The sequence below is a fragment of the Camelus dromedarius genome, chromosome 30 (genome assembly GCF_036321535.1).
Source record: "Camelus dromedarius isolate mCamDro1 chromosome 30, mCamDro1.pat, whole genome shotgun sequence".
NCBI lineage: Eukaryota > Metazoa > Chordata > Mammalia > Artiodactyla > Camelidae > Camelus > Camelus dromedarius.
This window is the reverse complement of record NC_087465.1, coordinates 3,388,004-3,410,669: the sequence shown is the minus strand read 5'-3', so window position 1 is coordinate 3,410,669 and position 22,666 is coordinate 3,388,004. Positions and strand designations below refer to the sequence as shown.

Here is a 22,666-nt window from a genome sequence, read left to right as displayed (position 1 = left end):
TCTGACCGCAGGGATCATCCCTACGTTGCCTAAGATGCCCAGCCATCTTTTTCTCACAGTACCTGACGCGTGGGTGGCCAAAACACGGGCTGAATAAGTGACTCCTGGAATTTCTGAGGCAGAAGTAGGAATTTCCCACTGCCAAGGGACTGTGGATTCACCCTGAGCAGTAAAAGGGAAAGGAAGTCCTTTCTGAAGGTGCTGAGCACGGAAAAGTTGTGACTCACCCAAGGCCACACAGCTCGTTTTTGGTAGAGTCGGGATGTGAAACCAGACAGACACTGGGTGTGTGGTCTGAGGTAAACACAGGCTCTTCTACCTTAACTAAGACACGCTGTGTTAAAGCATTTGGACAGCTCTCCCGTGGTCCCACTGACTTTAGACCACTGAAACACCTTCAGCAGGAAGAGTCAACAGAATCACGTTCCAGACGAATTAGTGGGACAGCAGAAAGGTTACGGAGCCACGCAGACCTGGGGTATAAACCACCTGCCTGGCTGTGAGATTTTATTTTAGGTCGTCACTGAGACTCAGTTTCCTACTCATAAAGGAAGGATAACAAGTCATAAGCTAGGGGCTGCTGGGATGCTTAAATAGGAAAGAAAAGTATGAAATGTGAAACTTAGATCCCGGCATTTAGCAAGACATCAAGCCGACAGAGTTAATTTTTTCCCCCCAGTTCTAGTAGATATTTTCAGTCCTCGTTTTGCTGGGTATTCTAGCAGCTTTCCCGTGGACTCCCTCCTCCAAAAATCTGCTGACCGTACACTTGAACTCATCTTCTACTCTTTCTCAGTTAATCCATCTCTTCTTCTCTTTTACTCTTTAAAAAGCATTGCAATTCCTCAGGGATGGATCTGGTGCTAAATGAGTGGCTTTAATTACTACTTGCACTAGAATGGTTCAAGTTCTTAAGATCAGCCCAGACTTCTTGAGAGCTCCAAACCAATATAACCAACCACCTTTTAACATCTACCTTTGGATATCTCATAGCTCCTCCAAAATCAAACTGTGCAAAACTGATTATCCTCCCTGTGCTGGCCTAAAATTAAAATCCAAGACTTTCCAGAGATCCCTATCTCAGTGAAAAGCATCGTTAGGCCAGAAAACTAGTCTCTACCTTCCAGTCCTCATCTTTCTCTCATTCCCTCACATTCAAGCCAATCCTCTAACCTCAACAGTTTCTCTCCAATAATTTCACCCACTCCATTTCCACTACTACCAATCTTAATCCAAGCCACCATAATCTGCTGTTTTTAAGTGGAAAATGTTTTTAAGTGGCTCTCTTCCTCCAAACCATCCCCCTTGCTGCTACTAGTATAACTTTTAAAGATGCAAATCTGAACGTGTCTTCCACAAAGTGGTGCGTTTTGATCCTGACTATCTCACCAACCCTATTTCTGTTTTTCTTTCCCAGGCTTTCTTTGGCTCCCTCGAGGCTTTCACAAAGTTCTGCTCTGCTGGGATTGCTTCCGGTCACTCAGATGCATCCCAGTTTATTTCCTCTAACCCTCTGGACCTCTTTTCAAACGCTACTTCCTCCAAGGAGTCTCTGTGATCTGTGGTGAAAGGTTGCGGTTTTGCTATAGTAGCACCTTATACTTCTCTCCCATCTTGTACTTACAACGATGATTAACCAAATAATTAGGTAACAGCTGTCTCAATATTGACCACTTTTGCTAGAAAGTAAACTCAAAGGATGTAGGGACGGGCTGTGCCAACCAGTACTTAACACAGAGGAGCAAAAAGGGCACTCGCAACACAGAGATGACGTGTTTTACACTAAATGTAACCCAGTACTTAATTTCTTTTCGGGTTAATTTTCCAACTACTCCCGCCAAAACACATGATGAATAGGAAGAATTCCATCAAACTGAACTTCTACTACATTAAACTATATTAAAAGTCTATCACATGAAACTCACTCCCACAAGCTGAATCTAATAATAAACCAATGAGAGGATTAGCGTAAATACGCTTGTTTTAGAGATTAAAAATAAGGATTAAGTGGTGGAACTCACACACCTAATGTCAAAAAAAAAAATTTCTAGCATCCAATTCTTTAGTTTTTTCCTACCCACTAGCTATCTCATGCAAGGCAATTTTTGGCCAAAACAAGTATTTTCCAAAAATAAGACAGCTCAAAAACTGATGTAATCGTAGTTAAACGCGAGTTCTATTCACGTGCATGTGCCCTTGAATATAAGTCTCAAGGTTTGAAAAGAAATGTTAACCAAAAAAGGCGCTCTTCAGACCTTCATTCCGTGATGTCACCTCCCGGAGCGCTTTCATCTCTCATTTCACTTCCCCCGGGTGGTAACTTTCCCCTCGAGGCGTAAGGGTAAAAGGACAGACATCGCTGCTACATCTCCTCCTAACCGCCCGCAGGGTGGGTTGACCCCTTCCCACAACCGCAGCAAGCGACCGCCCCTCCGGTCCGAGAGCGCCTCTCCCTCTTTCCTAAGCCTCGCTCCACCCGCCCCCCGGATACCCCGGCCGCGGCTTCGGGGCCGACCACCACCGCGGGTCTGCAAGCCATCAAGTCCGAGAAACCGAGGGGAGCGCCCCACTTACTCCACGAACGCCCGGGAGCAGAGGCACAGGATCGTCGCGGCCTCCTCCCGGTCTTCAAGGAAGAGGCACATTTCGGCCACGCTGCTCCACTTCTCGCAGCACATCTTACCGCGGCACACGGGCGGGACGGCCTCCCGGCCACTGCCCGGTTCCTGGAGACGGAGGGGAGGCCCCGCCGCCGGTGCGCCCGACTTGAGGCTGAGGAACGAGCCCGGGGCCGCTCGAGACAGGAGCGAGCTGGGAGCCGCCGGCGGAAGTAGTTCCGGGAGGCCACAGGAAGGGGAGGGGCGAGGGCCGTGTCACACTCAGCGCCGTCCGGGCTGCAGCGGCTGCTCGGCTTTTTGCTCCCGGGTCGCTCCGGAGACCCAGCCGCTGGAGTTTCTGCACTTCCCTCCGCGAACCACCGAAGAGCTCCCGCCGCTGCTGCAGGGTGAGGGTGAGTCGAGCCGCGTCTGCCCCTCCCGCCCGAGGTGCTTCGTCCCCGCCGCGCCTCCCCGCGCTCGTCGGCCCCCGGGCAGACTCCGGGGCCGGGACACCGAGGCCGCGCGTCTGGTCTCCCGGGACCGCCCGGGGTCCCCGGCCGGGGCGGGCGGGCTCGGCTTCTCCCGGACTCGGGGTTCGGCTCCGGCGGGCGCGGAGTGGTCGGGAGAGGAGGCCTTGCCTGGGTCCCAGCGAGCCCACTCACCTCGTCCCGCATGTCCCCTCGCGCGCAGACGCTGCGGTTCGGCGGGTTAGGTCTCCGCTTCCGTGGTGGGCGGTGCGCGGACGCCCTCGGTGCAGGCCTCTGGGCTTAACCGGGATCCGCATCCCGCCCAGCGGGTGTGGAAGCTGAGGATGCCAGTGGGGAGGGGCTCGGGGCCAGACGCGCCGGGCTTGGGGTCCTGCCCGGTGCCCCTTCACCTCCTGCGTGTCCCCGGGCGGGAGACCTGACCTCTCCGAGCCCTGTTGTGGTCGCCTGTGAACAGGGGTCGTTAGCAGCCCTGCGTCCTAGGGCGGCCGAAGGGACTGGAGGGAGCCGTGTGTGGCCAGCCCCTGCGTGCTGTTAGGACACTCGACGGCTCCTGGCACCGACTCGGCCCGGGGTTTGCAGCCTGTGGAACAGGTCTCTGCCCTCACGCTGCTGGTTAATACGAAAAACAACTTGTGCACCAACCAGCATGTCGGAGCTGGAACGGCGCCGCTGGATTTGCCGAAGGCGGCTGCCCAGGCAGCTTCCTCTGAGAAGCGTGTTCAGACCCGCAGGCTGTTGGGGTCCTTCGGACTTGGTTTGTCTGTTGATGCTGAAACTGGGTTGATGTTTCTTCAGAATATATTAGAGCTGAGGTAAAATCAGACACTTGGAATGGTCCCTAATATTGTAGTCGCGTTTACTGTTGGGTGGAAATTGAAGGTTAATTTTCGAATGAAATGTTGGTTCCCGCATCCTTACTGCCGCCTTCCTTTGATGTCAGATACACCCATTTTAGTGATTCGAAAAGATAAGAGTGCTGCATAGTTACTGAAACACCAGCATGGGTGTGCAGCATTTTTGGGGATGAGAATAGTCAAGAAAGTAAGGGTAGAACAGTAATTTTCAGAGTGGAAGATTTTAGCTAGAAGTTGAAAGACATTCTAGGATTAGGGGCTTGGGGGGGGGGGCATCTTGAAAGGTAATCCATACCAGAACCTAGATTTTGAAGCTTGAAATCCAGAAGGTATTGTTTTAAAGTTAAAATACTGAGTTTGGCAGATATCGTAACTGAAATCTTAAACTTCAGCTTTGTTGATGGTTTGAAGTAGAATGCTTATTTACTAAAACGAGTACTTAACCCCTGTTAAACCATTATTAAATATGTGAAAAGAAAAGGGAAAAATTAATTTCTATTTCAATGAGTATTTCATTTAATTGGCATTTTCAGCACATCCTCAGTGCAGCTCATATACTAAAAGTAAAATGAATCTGCTACCATCCATGGTGGTAAAAGTACTCATGATGGTTTAAAAAAGATTTTTTTCCTTAAGGTTTTTAGAAAAAAACCAAAAAATTTCCTGTTTTCTTAATTTTTTAGACATTGTGACTTTAAATATTTTTAAAGTTAATTATTGTAGATGTTCCTTGCCATCAGTATCAACATGCTAGCTTTTCAACTTACCAACTTTTCCTTACAAGTTACATGAATTCCAGATGGGAAAATTAAAGTATTTTGTATGTGATGCATAGGACTCTGTTTTTCTATAGATTATTTTTTTCTTTTGGATAGGAAATAACCTGGACTTTTGGTAACTAAAATATTATATCTACCCCAAAGGAAATAATCTGGACTTTTGGTAACTGAAATACTATATTTACCCCAAAACATCTTTTAACAATTATAGTTTTTATTGAATGAAAATAAAGTGGTGAGGAGTCAAGTATTGCCCATGGTAAACTGGAGAGGGAGAGGGCCAGGCAGAAGTAGAGGAAAGATAGAAATTGTAATCTCAATATTTCCCGCTTTTCTGTCAGAGAGAGACTTACAGAAGGTATGATGAAACCAGAGTAGGAAGCCGGAGTGCTGGGTGTTCATTTTGGCTCTTGGCTCTTCCCTGAATTAATTTAATACCTTTGGACAAGTCACATTGGCTTTCTGTGTTTAACTTTGTTGCAAAATCAAGTGGTTGCGTTCATTGAGTTCTAAAGCCATTTTCTCATATTATCAGAAGTATTTTATCAACTCAAAACCTTGTTGCTTAAATTCCTCTGATAGTTCTCTAGTGACAAGTTTTCAGACGCTGTCTTGGTCCACATCTTTGTCAAAGATTGGGATGAACAGAGTTCAGATCTGCCTGTATTTAGTTAGCGAGCGTGTGTCAGGTGCCTGCTGTGACCTAGGCATATTACTCTAGGTGCTTTTACGTATGTCTTGCCTTATAGCCATCTGTTTTGTTTGCTGATGTATCCCCTGTGCTTAGAATAGTGCCGAGCACAAACTACATGATAAATATTCATTGAGTCAGTGAACTAAGAACCCAGCGATGCGAGTCTTCTTTGGGCCATCCTGGTTCCTGTACACTGTACTCTTCCCCCTCTGGCCTGGGCCCCGACAGCTGTCTTCTCTCTTGAATCATCCATTTCGCATTCTCCCATTGACACATCATCCTTGGTATTAAAAACTGCTGTATTTTCTTTCATCGTAAAACAGCACACTTGACCCACATTCCCTTCTGGATACCCACCTGTTTTCTGTTCCTTTTTGCAACAGCATTCCTCTGACGAGTCGTCCATATGTGCTATTTCCAATTCGTCCCCTCCTGTTCTTTTTTGGACTTACTTCATCTGACTTTCATCCCCACTGTATCAGAACATGTCTTACCAGGGGTTGCCAGTGCCTTTGTGTTGTACAGTCCGGTGATTAGTGGTCATTCCTTATCTGACTAGACCTCCCAGCATCACTGGAAACAGTTGAGCACTCTTCCCTTCCTGAAACACTGTCTTACTTTGCTGTCCAAGATGCCACTCCTGGCAGGAGGATGCTGGTTCCTTCTTGTCTTCCCAACTTCTGAAGTGTTGAGTGCCCCAAGGCTTAGCCTTGGAGATTCACTTTTATTTTATATCTTCTTTAGATTCATGGTTTTCAGTACTGGTCTGTATGTGGCCCATTCCCAGGTATGTTTCTCTAGCCGTGATCTTCCTGCTAAACTCTGCTTATGTCCTGCTGCCTATTGGGACGTCCAGTAGAATCTTAACATGTTCAAAACTGAATCTGTGATGGCCATTCCACCCCTAAGCCTGTTCTGCCTGCCACTCCCTCTTCACAAGCAAGCCAGCGATGACGCTGATGGTGGCAGTACCTGTTTGGTGTGTGTATGGTGGGGGCACGCTTCTAAGCTTTATTTAATTACAATCTCCACAACAGTCTTACTGGGTAGGGACTGTTATTATCCTAATTTTGTAGGTGGAGAAACTGAGGCAAAGAGATGTTAGGTAACTTGTCTAGGTCACACAGTAAGTGGCAGAGCTTCCCAGGATACAAACCCACTTTGCCAAAAAAACTGTGCAGTATCCCAGACTCCTCTCACTCACATGCTCCGTCCATTCCCCAGCGAACCCTGTTGGTTTTAATCTCAAAATATATCCAGAAGCTGATCATCTGTTGTAGATTTCACCCTGCCACACCTGTCCCAGCCACGTTCCTCACTTGTCTCACTTCCTGCGGTCACATCCTGTTGGCTTCCTGCACAGTGTATTCCTGGCACAGGGTCATTCGGAGCCCACGGCAGGCATCCCCCGCCCTGCCTTTTGCATCTCACCAGGTAACAGCCGGCCTACCGGTGCCACCGTGTCACTTCCTCGGCTTGCCCGGTGGCTGCACCTCTGACCACGCCAAGTGCACATCCTTTGTACTCACTGCTCTTCTGGCCAGGAATTCTCTTCCACATACCCACATGGTTTGCTTGGTTCTTTGTTCAAATATACCTTTTAGAGAGGCCTTCCCAGACCACCTGTTGTGACGCAGCTCACACCAGCTGTCTCTTGGGAGAGGCTCTGTGGTACAGAACTAGGTCCGGTGGGGAAAATCCAGCGATCTTGGTTTGCAGATGGAACGGCACCTTTTGAGCTTTCTGTTCTGGAGGTTTCACGTCAGGATCCAGTCTGGCCGTTTGTGGAGGCGGTTCTTGACTGCAGCTCCCAGGGCGCTGTCGGGGGGTGCTGGATCTCAGGAAGGTCTCTGTGTGGCCGCTGTCACGGGGCCTCCTGTGCACAGCCCCTCTTCCCTCGACTGTGCTTGTTAAGTATGTGTCATAAAGCAGAGTGTGACTGGGGCTGAGAGGTGTAGTTCTACTACCGATTTGGGTGGGAGGAGGCACTAAAAATTTTTTTAGAACCACAAGATTTTACAATCCTTCTGAAAATTGGAAATGAGACTGGACTCCTGGGAAAATTGTATCAAGCAGCAAGGGTCAGAGCACCAAAACGACTGATTGTCAGGCCTAGGAGAAGCTCCTTTTAACATATTTGAGAAGCTATCATAAATTTTAATTTATTAACAATATTTGAAGCTCTTTTTCTGTTCTGATAAAGTTAATCATAACATTTAGAAATATACAACCCATTGGTTTTTAGTTTATTTACAAGGTTTTCCAACCATCCCTACTACCTGATTCTGGAACATTTTGGTTATCCCCAGAAGACACCACTGTTTCCATTAGCAGCCACTGCCCCCTTCAGCCCTGGCCACCACTAGCCTTTCTGTCCGAGTGGGCTAGCCTACTTTGGGTACTTCATATAAATGAAATCATACAAAATGTGGTCTTTAGTATCTGACTTTTTACATTTAGTATGACGTTTTCAAGGTTCACGCATACTGTATTCTGAAGTAGTATTTCATTCCTTTTTGTGCCCGAGTGACAGTCCGCTTTATGGGTTAGTGTATTTCCATCCATTCGTCAGTTGATGGACAGTTGGTTGTTTCTACTTTCTGGCTGTTATGAATAATGCTCTTGTCAATGTTTGTGTGCAAATTTTGGGGTGATACATGTTTTTAGTTCTCTTGGGTGTTTATGTAGGACTAGGATTAATGGGTCAAACGGCGTCTCTGTGTTTAGCTTTTTGAGGAGTGCCACACTGATCTCTGCAGTGACTGCACTGTTTTATATCCCCACCAGCAAATGTGAAGGTTCTAATTTCTCCACATCGTCATCAACACTTGTTGTTTTCCCTTTTTTTTTGGTTATAGCCATCCTAGTGAGGAAAGCTCTCAAGTTAAAAAGTAGTAAGTTTTGCTGCGTTGCGCTCTGAATGATCAAACCCTGGTAAATTATAGTGGTTTGCCTCTTTAGGTGGGTTGCCTAGACTGTCGTGTACATAAAGCACAGGTTGTGGGTGTAATGTGTTACATGTTCACCCTCTGTTACCAGAACAGGCCCAGATTTCTCACAGATGGGTTCTGTTGGTTACCAGGAGATCAGACTAAATCTTCCATCCTTGGAAGAACAAGTCAAAGTGCGTGCCCTGCTGATACGCTGGTGGGCTGGACGATGCTGGCTTGAAGACAGCATCTAATTGCTGCTGTGTCTGTCTCTCCCTCCCTCCATCCCCTCCTTTCTTTTTTTTCATTTCCTGCCTCATCCACGAAGGGCTTGAGGTGGTTTTCCTTACGGTTGTGTGGTATGGAATAGTGGTGAACTCTCTCTAAGAGTGCGATGAGAAGCAGAGAAAACAGGAATGCAAGAAGGAAGTCTTACGTGGGAGAAGGTGATCGTGAGGGCTAATACAGTTGTGTCATCGAAGGTCATGTCTGACCACCACTTATTACCGGGCAGTCACCGAAAAGAGTCACAGTCAGTTACACATCTTCCTCCTTTTCCTCTGAGGAAGCAAATTTATTATAGCTCTGAATTTAAAAGCCTCAGGTGGGGCTTTATAAGGTGGAACTAAGCAGTGTATAGAGGTGTCCTCACTGAAAGCTTGCGTAGCGTGAGTGTAATTTTCGATTGGGATACACTAGCGTAGGGCTGTAAGCACATTTGTCATACTTTTGTCTCTTTCTATTTTATAGAAATTCTATCTCTGGGTACTAATGGTTATCTTTTTTTAAAATCACATTTTCTTCCGTTTGTACACTGTGTTTTCCAGAATACATACGTTGAAGCTTGGGACAAGACATTTATACATTTCTGGTAAGTTAAATGACTGGTTTACAGAGTGACATAAAATAATTGTATGCTACACTTTCAATCATTTAAGATACAAGAGAAATTTTAGTGACTATAAGATAAAAGTGATACTGATAGAATTTTATTATTGCGTAATGTCAAAAGAACAGATTGCCTTTCTACAAACCTACTTGTAAAGGGTAATACTACATGTGTGTCATCATTTCCTGAAGAATTGGGTAACTTTTATTGAAGCAGAGTGATCTTTCCTGTGAAGAACAGTTATCTCAGTGTAACTTATTTTGATACAGATGTTTAGAATGATCCACTTAAGATACAAGTCTGATTATTAAGACCAATCTGAAATTTCATTCGTCAGCTTTATTTTCCTCTCATAATTATAGCTTGTGAGTTATTTCAGAAGCTAAACTGACACACTTCATGGTGGACAAATGAAACCATATAATTTTAACATTTAAATCTGCAACACGGTTAACCGTTAATAATCTCATTTTGGGGGATTAAGGAATGCTCTACATAGTATTTATGTGGACTACAACATTTAACCTTTCAGCCTTGAAGAGAATAACATTGGATTATTTTTCCCTTCTAGTGGCAAAATTAAAGACCTGCCATGACGATGAAGAAAGAGACTGAATTTGTCATTTTCACCTAAAGAAAAATGATAGACAAAAATCAGACCTGTGGTGCAGGACAGGACTCCATGCCCTATATGACCTGTCTGATCCACGTGCTTGAAGAATGGTTTGGTGTGGAGCAGCTGGAGGACTATGTGAACTTTGCCAACTACCTCTTGTGGGTTTTCACACCCCTGATACTTTTAATACTTCCCTACTTTACCATCTTTCTTCTCTACCTTACCATTATTTTCTTACACATTTATAAGAGGAAGAATGTGTTAAGAGAAGCTTATTCCCACAATCTGTGGGATGGTGCGAGGAAGACGGTGGCGACCCTGTGGGACGGACACGCGGCAGTGTGGCACGGTAAGCTAAACTGCGTTGACCGCTGCTCCTGTGCGTTGCATGGCTCTGAAACCGCCTCGTCGTTCCATTTGACTGGTTGAGAAAACACTGAAAAGCGCGACGGAAGGGATGGTTACAGTTTCCTGTCATCTGCTGCATGCAGTGTGTGTATGTATGTCTTTTTTAAAATGGTTTTTTTCCTAAGCACGTTAGTTTCCATTAAACAAAGAACCACATGGTAGTGTAGGCTGTTAGTATAAGCTAAAATGAAAACGGTTACATTTAAGACGTCTGAAAGAGTAAGAGGCTAGTTAAAGCAGTATGGAAGACTGTTCTGAAGATGCTTTAATTACTTAGCATTTACTTCCGTTTTGTTCAAAATAAGGTTGATTTTCTCAGTGGAGAGATTTTTAAAAATGAAATAATATTATATACAACTGATACACCAAAATTTACCCATTTCCTGTTTGATTCACTTCAGAAATCATTGTGTCTTTCTGAATAACTGAGTCAGCAATAAGTTTCTCTCCAGGATATTCATTCTTCACCACTGGAGAGACTGTGACGCGCATTTAATGATTGGTGGTGGCTCTTCACTTGGCCGTGGTGGATGCTGCCCTGGAGCGGCCTGTTTTCAGGGACTTGGTGTTTTTCTTTCCCACTTTGTAACTTCCTTGTTGGTCTCTTTTGTTTTGGGACTATAAAAAAGTACAAAGGACTTAATAGGAGTAACAAAGATGTGCTTTCTATACCGTGGTCTTGGGTGTCAAGGTGGTTTCCCAGAAAGACGTGGAAGGAAGGGCAGATTTTGAAATAGACGCTTGAGGGTGTGCACCCTGAAATGAAAGGCTGTTGCTAGCAGAGACCTCCAGCGACGTGCTTACCAGGCTAATGTGTTGTCACTTTAATCCAGCATGTGCCTGCAAGTCTGTTTTGAGCACTTAACTACGCTGTGTGGTGTCAAATGCATCGGCTCTTTTAAATCTTACGCTAGACTGAGTCCATGTATTATCTCCATTTTACGGTTTTCCCATAAGGACACTGAGGAGCAGAGAGGTTGTTGTGTGCCCAAGACACACCAGGAAGCCAGGAAAAGGAGCCAGCATAGAGCCTCGGATGTCAGGGCCAGGCCTGAGCTCCTGTGATCCGCGCTGTGGGCCAGGTGTGTCCCCGCTGGGGGACTCAGGGTCAGAGCAGTGGTCTGCGGCAGGCTTGCAAGTGGGAACCCCGTGCCACCGGTGTATTGCATTTCTAGTGTCTACCAGCTAATGCTAATGCCCTTGCCAGGCAGCACCGCTCCCGCACCTCTCGTGGTCGCCTCACACCAGGCCAGGTGACACCGCGGCGCTCCGTGACCAGACTGTGCTGCGTGCGCTGCTGCTGGCCGCTGCTTTAAACCCGTGACACAGGTGCTCAGTGGCCTCCTTTGCGGGACTCGGGGTGTAATCCCCCTCCCACTAACAGCCCCCTGTGTTTCAGGACGATGTCTATTGTAAGGGATTTGAAGTTTATTCACATTTCAGGGGACATGATTTAATTTGGATAAATTCAAGTGTTAAACTTATTCTGTAGGAGAATATGTAATTTTGAGGTATTATCCCTTTTTCTGAGGTATTTTTAAATATGCACTTATGGCTCAGGAAATAAAATATTCTTAGCCAGTTTTAATATTTTATTATAATAATTTAACATTATACTTTATTAGGGTAAGTGATGCTTTTTAAAATGATTTTCTTCACCCTGTTCTTTAGTGACATGTATACACAAGGCATTTGTGTGCTTACTTGGATTTTGTGTTGATGTCAAATTGGTTTTAATTTATGCTTTTCAAAGAATCTTCAAAGAAATTTTTTAACTAACAAAAATGTTCACTGTAGAAACTGTGGCAAATGAAGTAAATATAAAGAAGAAAGTAATAGTCCCCTAAAATTTGTCACACAGCTGAGTCCGGGTGTTTGTGCTGGTTTTTGTTTGTGTGGCCGACTCGTGCTTTCACGTCGCTCAGCCTTCTTACACGACTTGTGGTCGCTGTCTGGTGCTCTGCCAGTCCTGTGACTAGTTCAGTCAGTTCTGTACTGAACTGTTATTTATATGTAATTTGTTGCTATAAGTATCTTCGTACAAGAATCTGTCCAGTGTTTCCTGTCTGAAGTAAAGTTTTACCCTCCACTGTATATAAGTGCTCTGTCATTAAAAAAAAAATTCTTTGATTCGAATACATCAAGACACATGAATTTGATATTTCTTAAATATGTACATTTCTACATATTATGTCAGTGAAGTCCCTACCCTCGAGTTGCTTACAGCCTTTAAACTATTTTTGACTTTTTTTACTTCATATTTATTATTGTTTTTTAAAGAATTGGACATATTTTATTCCCCCAAAGGGGTCCCATAAATTAAACCATGTGTAGTGAAGTTTTTCAGGGGAAAATTAAATTGAGGTATCAAGAGAGCATATTCCTACTCTACGTCAGCTGGGTAAGAGTTTCCTTTCACCTCCTCTGCCTTTCACGGAGAAAAACACTCCTCCATCCGCCGGAATGCAAATGGGCTTTTCCCTGATACTGGCTGGGAAGCCCTTGACCTCGGACAGTTACCTAGCTTCCCTTCCCCTTCCCTCTTCCCCCTTCCCCAACCCCCTCCCCTCTTTCTCCACTTCGCCCTCTTCCTCCTCCTCCCTTCCTTTCACAACAATTGCGATTTTCTAAAACTTCGTTTTGAAAAAATTTAGAAGTCCGGAAAAGTTGCAAAAATAGCATAGAGTTCCTGTCTGCTGGTCACCCAGCTTCCCCTGGGGTTGCCATCGTACACAGCCGATTCCCAGCGGTGTGCCAGGTCAGCTCCACTCCAGACCTCGTTCAGGCCTCACCCGTTTTCCTGCCAGTGTCCTTTTACCAAGATCCCGAACTGCGTTTGGTTCTCCTGCCTCCTGTAGTCTGTGGCGTTGCTTTAGTCTTTAGTGACCGTCACACTTTTGAAGAGTACTGCTCAGTGATTTTGTGGATTGTGTCTCATTAGATCTGATGTTTTCCGCGATTGGATTGAAGTTGCGCAGTTTTGGCAAGAATCCCACCGGTGACGTGCCCTGATCCGAGCCTTTGTCAGAGGCTCATGATGTTGACGTGTCTCATCACTGGTGGTGGTGCCTTTGAGCGCGTGGCTAGGGAGGTGTCTGCTAGGCTTCCCCACCATTTAGTTGCCACTTTTCACCTTGTAACTGATAAACGTCTTGGGAGTGCTCCCTTAAAACTATGTGAATGACCTTTCTCCTCAGACAAGGTCCTTAACTTCTCTGAACTTCATTTTCCTCTTCTGTGAAATGGGTTGTCGTAAGGATTCAGTGCAGCTGTGTAAAGCACTTAGCATAGTTTCTGTTACACACTGAAAGTGCAGCAGACGCTGGCTGTCCGTTACAGAGCGCCTTTCTCCAGTAACCTGGAAGGCACTAAGATGCGTCACTTACCTCTTGGCCGTTACTAAGTTCAGCTTCACGCACCTATTATCATCAAATTTCCTAGTGTTTTCAAGATACATTATTTTTTTGTTTCTTTTTTTTTAACATTTTTTTATAGAGTTATAGTCATTTTACAATGTGTCAGATTCCAGTGTAGAGCACAATTTTTCAGTTATACATGAACATACATATATTCATTGTGACATTAAGATACATTTTTAAGCTGTCAAAGTTTTGACTGTTGTTGCTGGCAAGAAGTGCATTTTGCCCACCCAGTATATACACACAGTTATATGCTATTTCATCAAAAGTGTATATTCTTTCTTCAAGCGATCTGCTCTATTTTGTATTCTACTCTTTCATTTAAAAAGAAAAATTGTTGATTATAACTCGCTAAGTTGATTGCACAACTCAATTAATGGATTGCAACCAGCATTTGAAAGTCACAGACGTGGGTAGCATGGGCGGTCCTGCAGTAGGAGGCATGGTGTGGGGCAAGAGCACAGACTGTGGAGCTAGACAGAGGTGGGATGCAGCCTGCCCCACCGCTGCGTGCCCTCGGGCGGGCCACGTGGCCTTTCCTGACTCGGTCTCCTCTTCAGTGCAGGGATTCTGTGAGGACCAGGTGAGATAATCACTGTGGATCCAGTACAGTGCCTGGCATGTGAATGCTCAGTGAGTGTTCATCCTTTTTTCTGTAAGACAATAATAAAAGCACTATTTATGGAGGAAGTCACTGGAATGAGGCTTTGCAGAATGAGTGGGAAAAAATGAGTAACCATTTCACACCACTGTATTTAAAAATCCAATGAAATAGACAGTTTTGCAGGGAAGGAGAAGTATCAAAATTGGGGCAAGAAGGAGAGAGAAACAGTACAGACCAATAATCATAAAATAAATTGGAACAGTGGGCAAAGTCTGTATCCTCCTCCCTTCACAAAGGGGCTGGAGCCCACAGGTTACACTGAACTTTCGAGGAACAAATCATGCCCATCTTAAACTGTTTGAAAGTGTAGGAAAAATGTGGTGCTCCGCAGTTTGTTTTGCAAGAGGAGCATAACTTTGCTATCAGAACTAAGAACTCACACAGAAAGGAGGTTTGCAGGTCAGTCTTATAGAAAGTAGTTTTATAAAATTCAATACTTACGATTAAAAAAAAAAATCTAAGCAAGTGAGGACTAAAGGGTACCACCCTAATAACGGGAATGTACCAGAAATCTTCAACAGACGTGACCCACGGTGGAGAAGTGGAGAAGTGTTAAAGTAGTCCCCGTAAGTAGGTACTGGGGATTGAACCCAGGACCTTGTGCATGCCAAGCATGTGCTCTACTACTTGAGCCACATCCTCCCCTGTAAGGATGCTCTCACTGCTGCTACTTAACATTGTCCTGGAGGTCCTTGAAATAAGTATGAAGATTAGAAAAGAACCAAGTGAATCCACTTATCAATACTAGTAAGTGTGGTTAGCAAGGGAAATGGGCAAATGTAAACACAAAATTAGTAACTAGTCATATACCACCAACCATAAGTTTTAAAACGGAAAGGAAAGATTCTACGTGAGACTAAATCTAACAAAAAACTTGTAAGAATTTTATGGAGAAATGGTATACTTTACAGATGAAATTCAAAAAAGAGTTGAGGAAGGGGCTAGAAAGCCTTGGCCTGGAGAGCTGTCACGCCGCAGCCCTCAGTCTCCTCTCATTTATTCAGTGCAATTCTGACTTTTTCATCAACTTCTAAAATTCATATAGAAGACTAAGAATAAAGAAAGCAAATTTGAAAAAACAAAAGGGAGTTTTTCCTTATTGTATCAAAAACACAAACGTTTATAATGATTAAAATCGTGGCATTGTTACAAAGAAACGATTGTCACAATTGGGTCGAACAGATTAAAAAGTCAGAAACATGAATTTAGTAAATGATAAAAGTGGTATTCCAGGTCAGTAGGAAAAGATGTAGGGCAATATTTGATGATCAACTATGGAAGGTCTTAAAAAAAGACACACCCACACAAAAGCTGTTCCAAAAAGACGTAACTAAAAGACATGTCAAAAGGTGGGGTCATTTGCAGCATAGCTCTTGGTCTGAACATAAATGCCAATAATTACAACAAATTCACAAGCCCACTAGTAATTAGGAAAGTGTGAATTAAAACTACATTGAGATACCATTTTTACTCAAAAGATTGGCAAAAATTAAACTTTCTTAATATCAGAGGATAAGAATGTGGAGACATGGGCACTCTCATTCAATGCATGCGATAAGGGACCATAATGCAGCCAGTCAGGGGAACAATTTACTGGTATCTTTTATAGTTTAAAGTGGGCGTATCAAGAGTTGCCTGTCTTTGTATCTAATCTAGTGATAAACTCACATGTTCAAAGCACAAGGAGGCATATAAGTGAGTGTTCTTTGCAACAATATTTGTAAAAAATCAGAAACAACCCACTTGTTCCTAAATAAGGAAATGGCTAAATGAACCATGGTAGGAATTCATTATGGAATACTTCATGGCCATCAAAAAAAATCACGCAAAAAACATGACTACTACATGTGTCTCTCAAGTAGATGTCCCAGATTTGTTGTTGAACAGAAAGACTGATTCATTTCAACAGTCATAGTAGGATACCATTGATGTTCACACACACACCCAGTACTGGATACAGTGCAGGGGTGCTCAGGACTAGAAGATGAATCACTTGTGCTGAGACGAGGAACCTGGACAGGTAGACTGAAGTCAGGTTCGGAGGGTCCTGAAGGCTGTGCTCAGGAGTTTGACTTCGTCTTGTAGGTAGCTTAGCTCTATTTGCTGAGGAAGACCCAGAAGGAAGGTATTGTTACCTTACCATAGTGTGTAGGCGTATAGCCTTGAAAATGGATTTTTGTTAATAAATTTAGAAGGGATCTGTCTTTATTTTCCTTGGAAAATTTTAATTTATTTTTTAATGGAGGCGCTGGGGATTGAACCTTGCACCTGCTAAGCATGTGCGCGACCACTGAGCTATACCCTCATCCCCAGATTCATGATGCTGCTGTCTGAAGCCAGTAGGCGGTTGACTCATTTACATAATAATTGCTGTGGAGATGACACTTCTTGAGCTCCATGTGACCTTCAGATCCTCTCCCACTGGGCTAAGTTATTTGGGAAGCCAGAGAATCTGGAGAGTGCTTAGTGGTTACTGGGCAGAGCAGGGAAGAAAAAAAATTTGTATTTCATGGCATAAAATAAGAGAGCCACACTCACCATGGAGTAGAGACATTCTTACTGGTGGTGCCCAGACTACTGGAAATCTGTATACTGGGGCTCCCTTCCCTGGACCGCGGTTGGATGGACAGTGGCCATGGTTGCCTTCCTGGTCACTTTCTCTGAGCTTCTGTTGCTCATCAGACCCCCCTAGGATTGATGTACCACAGGTAGGAGATGACGGGGCCACAGTTTAAAACCAACGCTGGGAAGAGGAAGTGACAGGTTTAAGAGATGAAGGAATCTAACATCACTTGATGGACAGTTGGGACCCAAAAGGCCTTGGCAGTGTGACCAGAGTGATCTTGCACTTTCTGAGCAAGAGTGGTGTGACCACACCCCTGCTTTACAAGTGACACAGCTGAATACCTGGGCTTCCTGTTAAGCGCAATGATGGTAAACAATAATGAACTGACTAATTGAATAATGGCAGTAATGAATTGATTGATTGAATTTTTCTGCCTTCAACCAGGTGATTTGATATGATGTAAGTAGCTCAATCATTTCTCAAGTCTTTTTTTAAAAAAGTATTCTGAAAACAAAAGACAACCTCAGGAATATTCTGTGTATTCCCTTGAAGAAGTTTTCTTTATTTCTTAGAAAATGTATCTGATGGGACAAGTATCCTATTGATAACTTCAGACAACTTCAGTGACTGTTCTAAGTAAATCGAATATTTGAATTAGAATTAGGTCATTGGAAAGAAATGTTAAAGTATAGAATCATACAAAATCTTGAAATATTAAATTTACTTTTCAAAAACATTCTCTTGAGTCCATTTGAAATATTACCAGCTAGTTTATTACTTCAATACTAGAATCAGTTACCACACTTAATTTAACCTGTCTGGTGAAAACGTTATAAACTACTTTGGAAATGCATTTCCTGCCCTAAAATGTACACCAACGCCTTTATTTTTTAAATGCTCGTTTCTTAGCAGATCAAACAGGGATAAAAATAGGGAGAGAAACTGACGGTTTCAGGTGTCCGGATTCGGGACTCTGCTCGGTCTCCCTCGTGTGAGCGGCAGGCCTCTGGCCGCTGTTCGGTGCGGGCAGTCAGGCCAGAGGGACGTTCCCTTTCCCGCTACGGCCCCCGAGACTTCCTCCCCGTTACCCTTGCTTTTTCTCTGAGGCTCCTTCTGCCCCGGGCCCCTGAGCGCTCGCTGAGGGCTGGCTGAGGCCGTGGTCTGCGGTGGCGCACCTGCGGCCAGGTGGGACCAGAACCACCGTCACGTCCCGTCGCCTCCTCGGTGTCATTTCCCAGCTCCTGTGATGAACACCCTGAAGCATGCGTGGCTCTTACTTAAGTCCTTCCCGTTCCCCAAATCCACCAACAGCACAGGGCTGCTGTGAAACACGTGCTGGCGAACCGGGGCCAAGTCAGCAGGGAGCCCCGGGGACCACGGCCCGGGGCGGATGCGGGGCCCCTGGCCTGGCGCGGCCGCCGTGGACTGTGCCCGAGACTGGGGTGGGGCAGCGCGGGGGCGGGTGGAGCCCTGCGCCTCCCGGCGTCACATGGCAATGGCAGGTACCCTTTCTCAGGAGGCGCGGAAGCATTTCCCGCACCGCCCCCAGCGCCCGGTTTCGCCCTTACGGGAGAAGCTCCTCGGGTGGGAGTCTGTTCTCTGGGCCGCCGGCCCGCCCTGCGCCTGGCTCTCCCTCTCAGCGCCCGCGGAGGCCGTGGGGGAAGGCTGGTGCCCGGGTGGGAGCTCCCGTGCCGGGGCTCCCGGGGCTTCTGCCCGCGTGCTCGCCCGCACTGGGTCTCTAAGTGCTGGTTAACGTTCTGGTTTTCTTCTCACCCACGATTGTGGCACCTGCCTCCTCCTCGCAAAGCCACTCACCTGGTTGGGAGAGTGACCTCCGCTTTCTGACCCGCTGCCTTTTCTCCTCCTTAGAGTGGGCGCGAGGTTCTCTTACGGCTACGGGGCTTATCCCAGTTTCCTCCTTTTCTGTGTTCCCGCGGTTACCTTCCTGGACAGTGAGAAACCAGACTCCCATTTTTTCTTTAATTGACATATAGTCAGTTTACAATGTTGTGTGAATTTCTGGTGTGCAGCACAATAGCTCAGCCATACATATACATACATATATTCGTTTTCATACTCTTTTTCATTATAGGTTAACAAGATACTGAGTATATATTTCCGCCGTGCAGTAGGGCCTTGTTTCCATTGCCCTCAGTACGTAAACGTATTTGATCAGTCCCCCTGGATGTAACCAGCCTCCCATCATGCCCCCGGGCCCCATCACGCCCCGGGCCCCATCACTCACAGACATGGTCTCCCTCCACCAGACTCGGACCCCAGGCTTGTGAGCCTGACCCCTCCTTTACCCACTGAGGCCCCTGCACCCTTTCTAGGCTCTTCTCCTGGGTGGGTGCTCTAAGGACTGTTTGGGCTTCGACTCGTCCCTAGGGCCACCCTGCGTGGATGCCCGCCTCACCCTGCCTGGGCTCCAACACCCACTGCAGGCCTCCCTCCACATAGGCACCTGCTGTGGTCTGGCCCACCCAAAGGCTGTAGGACTGATGTGTTCAGCACGGGAGGAGGGGGGAGTGGATGGAAACAGGAAGGCTCATGCACTTCTGTAAGAAATATCTGAGTTTCTGACTTAGTTAGTAGTCGTCCTTTAGTATAAACAAACTCATATTAAATATATTGTAAGCATCTGTATTTTGTCTTTCTAACAGGTTATGAAGTTCATGGGATGGAAAAAATACCAGAAGAAGGACCAGCACTGATAATTTTTTATCATGGAGCTATTCCCATAGATTTTTACTATTTCATGGCTAAAATTTTTATCCATAAAGGCAGAACCTGCCGAGTAGTAGCCGATCACTTTGTCTTTAAAATTCCAGGTAAATTTTCACTGTAGATAGTGACATAAAGATGTTTAATTAACACGATCAAATTATATGATGGTCTATATCTGAGTTCTCTAGTGTCATTTGGAAAAGCTTTTTGCCTTTTTAGGTAAAACACTTGGAACTCCAATTTAGGAGCATCCGTTTTTGGTAAAACATATAAATATAAAAACATTCTCCTATTTAGGTGATATATGCTGTTCAGGTAATATATCTCAAAATAGAAACATTATGGCCAAAAATGTTATCTAAGTTCTTTCTTTTTTAACAGGTATTTAGTTGTGATTTTTCAAAGTTAAATTCTAAACTCCATTTTTAAAAAGAAATTGTAACTTTTGCCAAACAATTAATTTATATTTTGGTATAGAAGGAAGTTGATTTTTCGTATGAAGAATTTTTCCATGAGATATTGATTTGGGAGTTTAATTTTCCAGTAATTAGAGTTTGATTACTGTCAGTTTGATAGCAAATCAAAATTAATTTAAAAAATTAGACAGAATATATTTTGTCTTCACATAATAATATAATAGTGCCTCAGAAATCCTGTCCAAAAAGAGCCTGTTAGGTTTCTTCCCATACTTGACTTGCCTGGTGGAATTACAACTCTAAGACTGAAGACTACATTCTTCTTAATATTCATGTTCATAAAGGCTTTGTACCTTTTTAAAGAGATTAATTAACTGAATGATTTCAAACATGGTAAGAATTTTAAAAAATCATTTTAAAGTAAACTCATTGAGATTAAATCTTATTTTCTTCTGTCACTAAGTCACCAGAAACAAGCCACGGAAGTTTATGGCACGTTCTCTGGAATAACAAAGGCAACAGCCACCCATGGGCCAGATAAACACCGGGCAGTGAATGAAGTAACAGTCCCTTAGTGCCTGCCGTAGACGTGGTCAGTGTTTCCAGTGTCCTGCATCACTAAAAAGCCAATTGTACTTTGTGTGTAAACTAAATTGGCTGTAAATTTAGTTTTTCTCTAGAAAGTAATGTGATCAATTTATAATAAACTTGGGAACTAGAGGAAACAAGAACATCATTGTACGGTCTTACTTACCACGCTAACATGGATCCAGTTATCATTTTGACTTATTTTGCTTCATTTTTAATTTGCATGTTTTCACATATTGTGCAAACTATTTTACGTTCTTTTTTTTGGGAGGGCAGGTAATTAGGTCTATTTATTTTATTTTATTGTTTTTAATGGACATACTGGGGATTGAACCCAGGACCTTGTGCATGCTAAGCATGCACTCTACTGCTGCACAATACCCTCCCCTCTTTATGTTCTTTTTTTTTTTTTTTTAATAATCTTAGCATTAACCTTTTCCCATGTTTTATAAAGAACATTTTTAATGTCTGACTAAAATATTTACTTAACTAGTTTTCAGTTATGGAACATTAGGATGCTCCCATTTTTTTTCTTTTTATACATAGTAGAATGTGAATATCTTCGTTTAGCATTCGACTTAAACATTTTCCCCCTTTATGATCTTGTAATTTATTAAGCCTTCCCTTTTTATTCATTTATCATGAGAATTCATCTAGCTAAATCAATGAGCTTTTAATATAATGAAAGATGAAAATGCTTTCTTAATAATTAATATTTGTAATCTTGCTTCAGATCCTTAAACCTGTGAGAAGTTTGGTTAGTCTGCTCAGTTTTCACTACCTAGCCCCGTATTTCCCAGTCTCAAGGGAAAAATGCAGGAACATCAGTCCTTTAAAGTTCCAGTGTAGGACTTGGTTAAAATACTTAATTACTGATAGGATTATTTCTTTCATCCCTAAACAGTTGTAATTTGAGAAACTGTGGAATAGTAGGACTGGAATTCGCTGTTCCTGAACCACTCATTTTATTAAAAACTCGTAATGATATTGCTATTATTACTAACTTAAAAATTTTAATTGTGGAATTAGTATTATTTAACTTCAGTTTCAATGGATTTAGCTGTGGCTTGCCAGTTTTGGCAGAGCGAGGCTGGTCAGATTTGGGCACATTCTCTTGAGTGATTCTCCTTATTGGGTTAATGGAAGATTAGGTCTGTGATTGCTGATGATTATAAATGACATATCATTTCGGCTTGCTCTAATGAATACTGTGGCCGGAGTTTGGCCAGGAGATGCAGTGGAAGGAGCTGTGGACTAGATGTATCTGGACCAGAATCTCTGCCCTGTCCTTAGATAGGTGTGTGACTTTGAGCAAGCTTCTTAACTCTCTGAGCCAACTTCCCTCGTCTGTAAAATGGGGACAAAAGCCCCTATCTTCCAGGGTTTTTGTGAGTTTTGATTACAAGTTCTGTAGGTAGCCAGAGTCGTAGGTGATCGATCAGTAAGGAGGTGATCAGTAAGACAGAGCTATTACTTTACCAGCAATGTTAATCGTATGTTAACTTTCAGAGTTCTTGTTGGTTTAAAAAAGTGAAAAAGAAAAGAATTTACTGATTTAAGCATAGATAGTACATTGTGTAGATTTTTGCTCTTGAAGAATGGGACAAGAAGTACTTAAGAGATATCTTCATGCTAATGTTTCTTACAGGGTTTAGTTTATTACTTGATGTATTTTGTGCTCTCCATGGACCAAGAGAAAAATGTGTTGAAATCCTGAGGAGTGGTCACTTGTTAGCTATCTCACCAGGCGGAGTTCGAGAAGCCCTAATCAGCGATGAAACCTATAACATTGTTTGGGGCAATCGGAAAGGCTTCGCTCAGGTTGCAATCGATGCAAAAGTGGTGAGTTGTATAAAAGTAATCATTAAAGGAAGGCTAGGTCGATTTTAGAATAAATGCTTGAACAGCCGAAGTGTGTAAGAATGTAGATACTGCCACTGCACTCCTTTAAAAATTAGTATATGTAACCCTTGTGACAACAGAGAAATATTCCTTGTGCGTGGGAAGCCATCTTCACAAAAAATACCAATC

General features: G+C 44.0%; 2 protein-coding genes across 8 annotated transcripts in view; one reads left to right on the top strand and one right to left on the bottom strand.

The window, feature by feature from the left end:
• Window positions 1–2,832, bottom strand: part of TGS1 (trimethylguanosine synthase 1) — a 32,848-nt gene extending 30,016 nt beyond the window's left edge. Inside the window, exon 1 of the mRNA XM_010989537.3 lies at window positions 2,575–2,832. Within this exon, the coding sequence (XP_010987839.3) occupies window positions 2,575–2,678 (104 nt within the window). The 5' untranslated portion in view covers window positions 2,679–2,832. The remainder of the gene's footprint in view (window positions 1–2,574) is intronic.
• Window positions 2,833–2,889: 57 nt separating this feature from the next.
• TMEM68 (transmembrane protein 68) overlaps window positions 2,890–22,666 on the top strand; it is a 32,093-nt gene continuing 12,316 nt past the window's right edge. For 2 of the 7 annotated variants that reach the window (XM_031441619.2, XM_064480820.1), the window contains exons 1-5: window positions 2,893–3,010; window positions 9,170–9,213; window positions 9,803–10,196; window positions 19,568–19,735; window positions 22,284–22,477. In XM_031441619.2, coding sequence (XP_031297479.1) covers window positions 9,872–10,196; window positions 19,568–19,735; window positions 22,284–22,477 — 687 coding nt within the window. In that variant the 5' untranslated portion in view covers window positions 2,893–3,010; window positions 9,170–9,213; window positions 9,803–9,871. The other 5 variants (XM_064480819.1, XM_031441618.2, XM_031441615.2 and 2 more) reach the window with 5 other exon arrangements.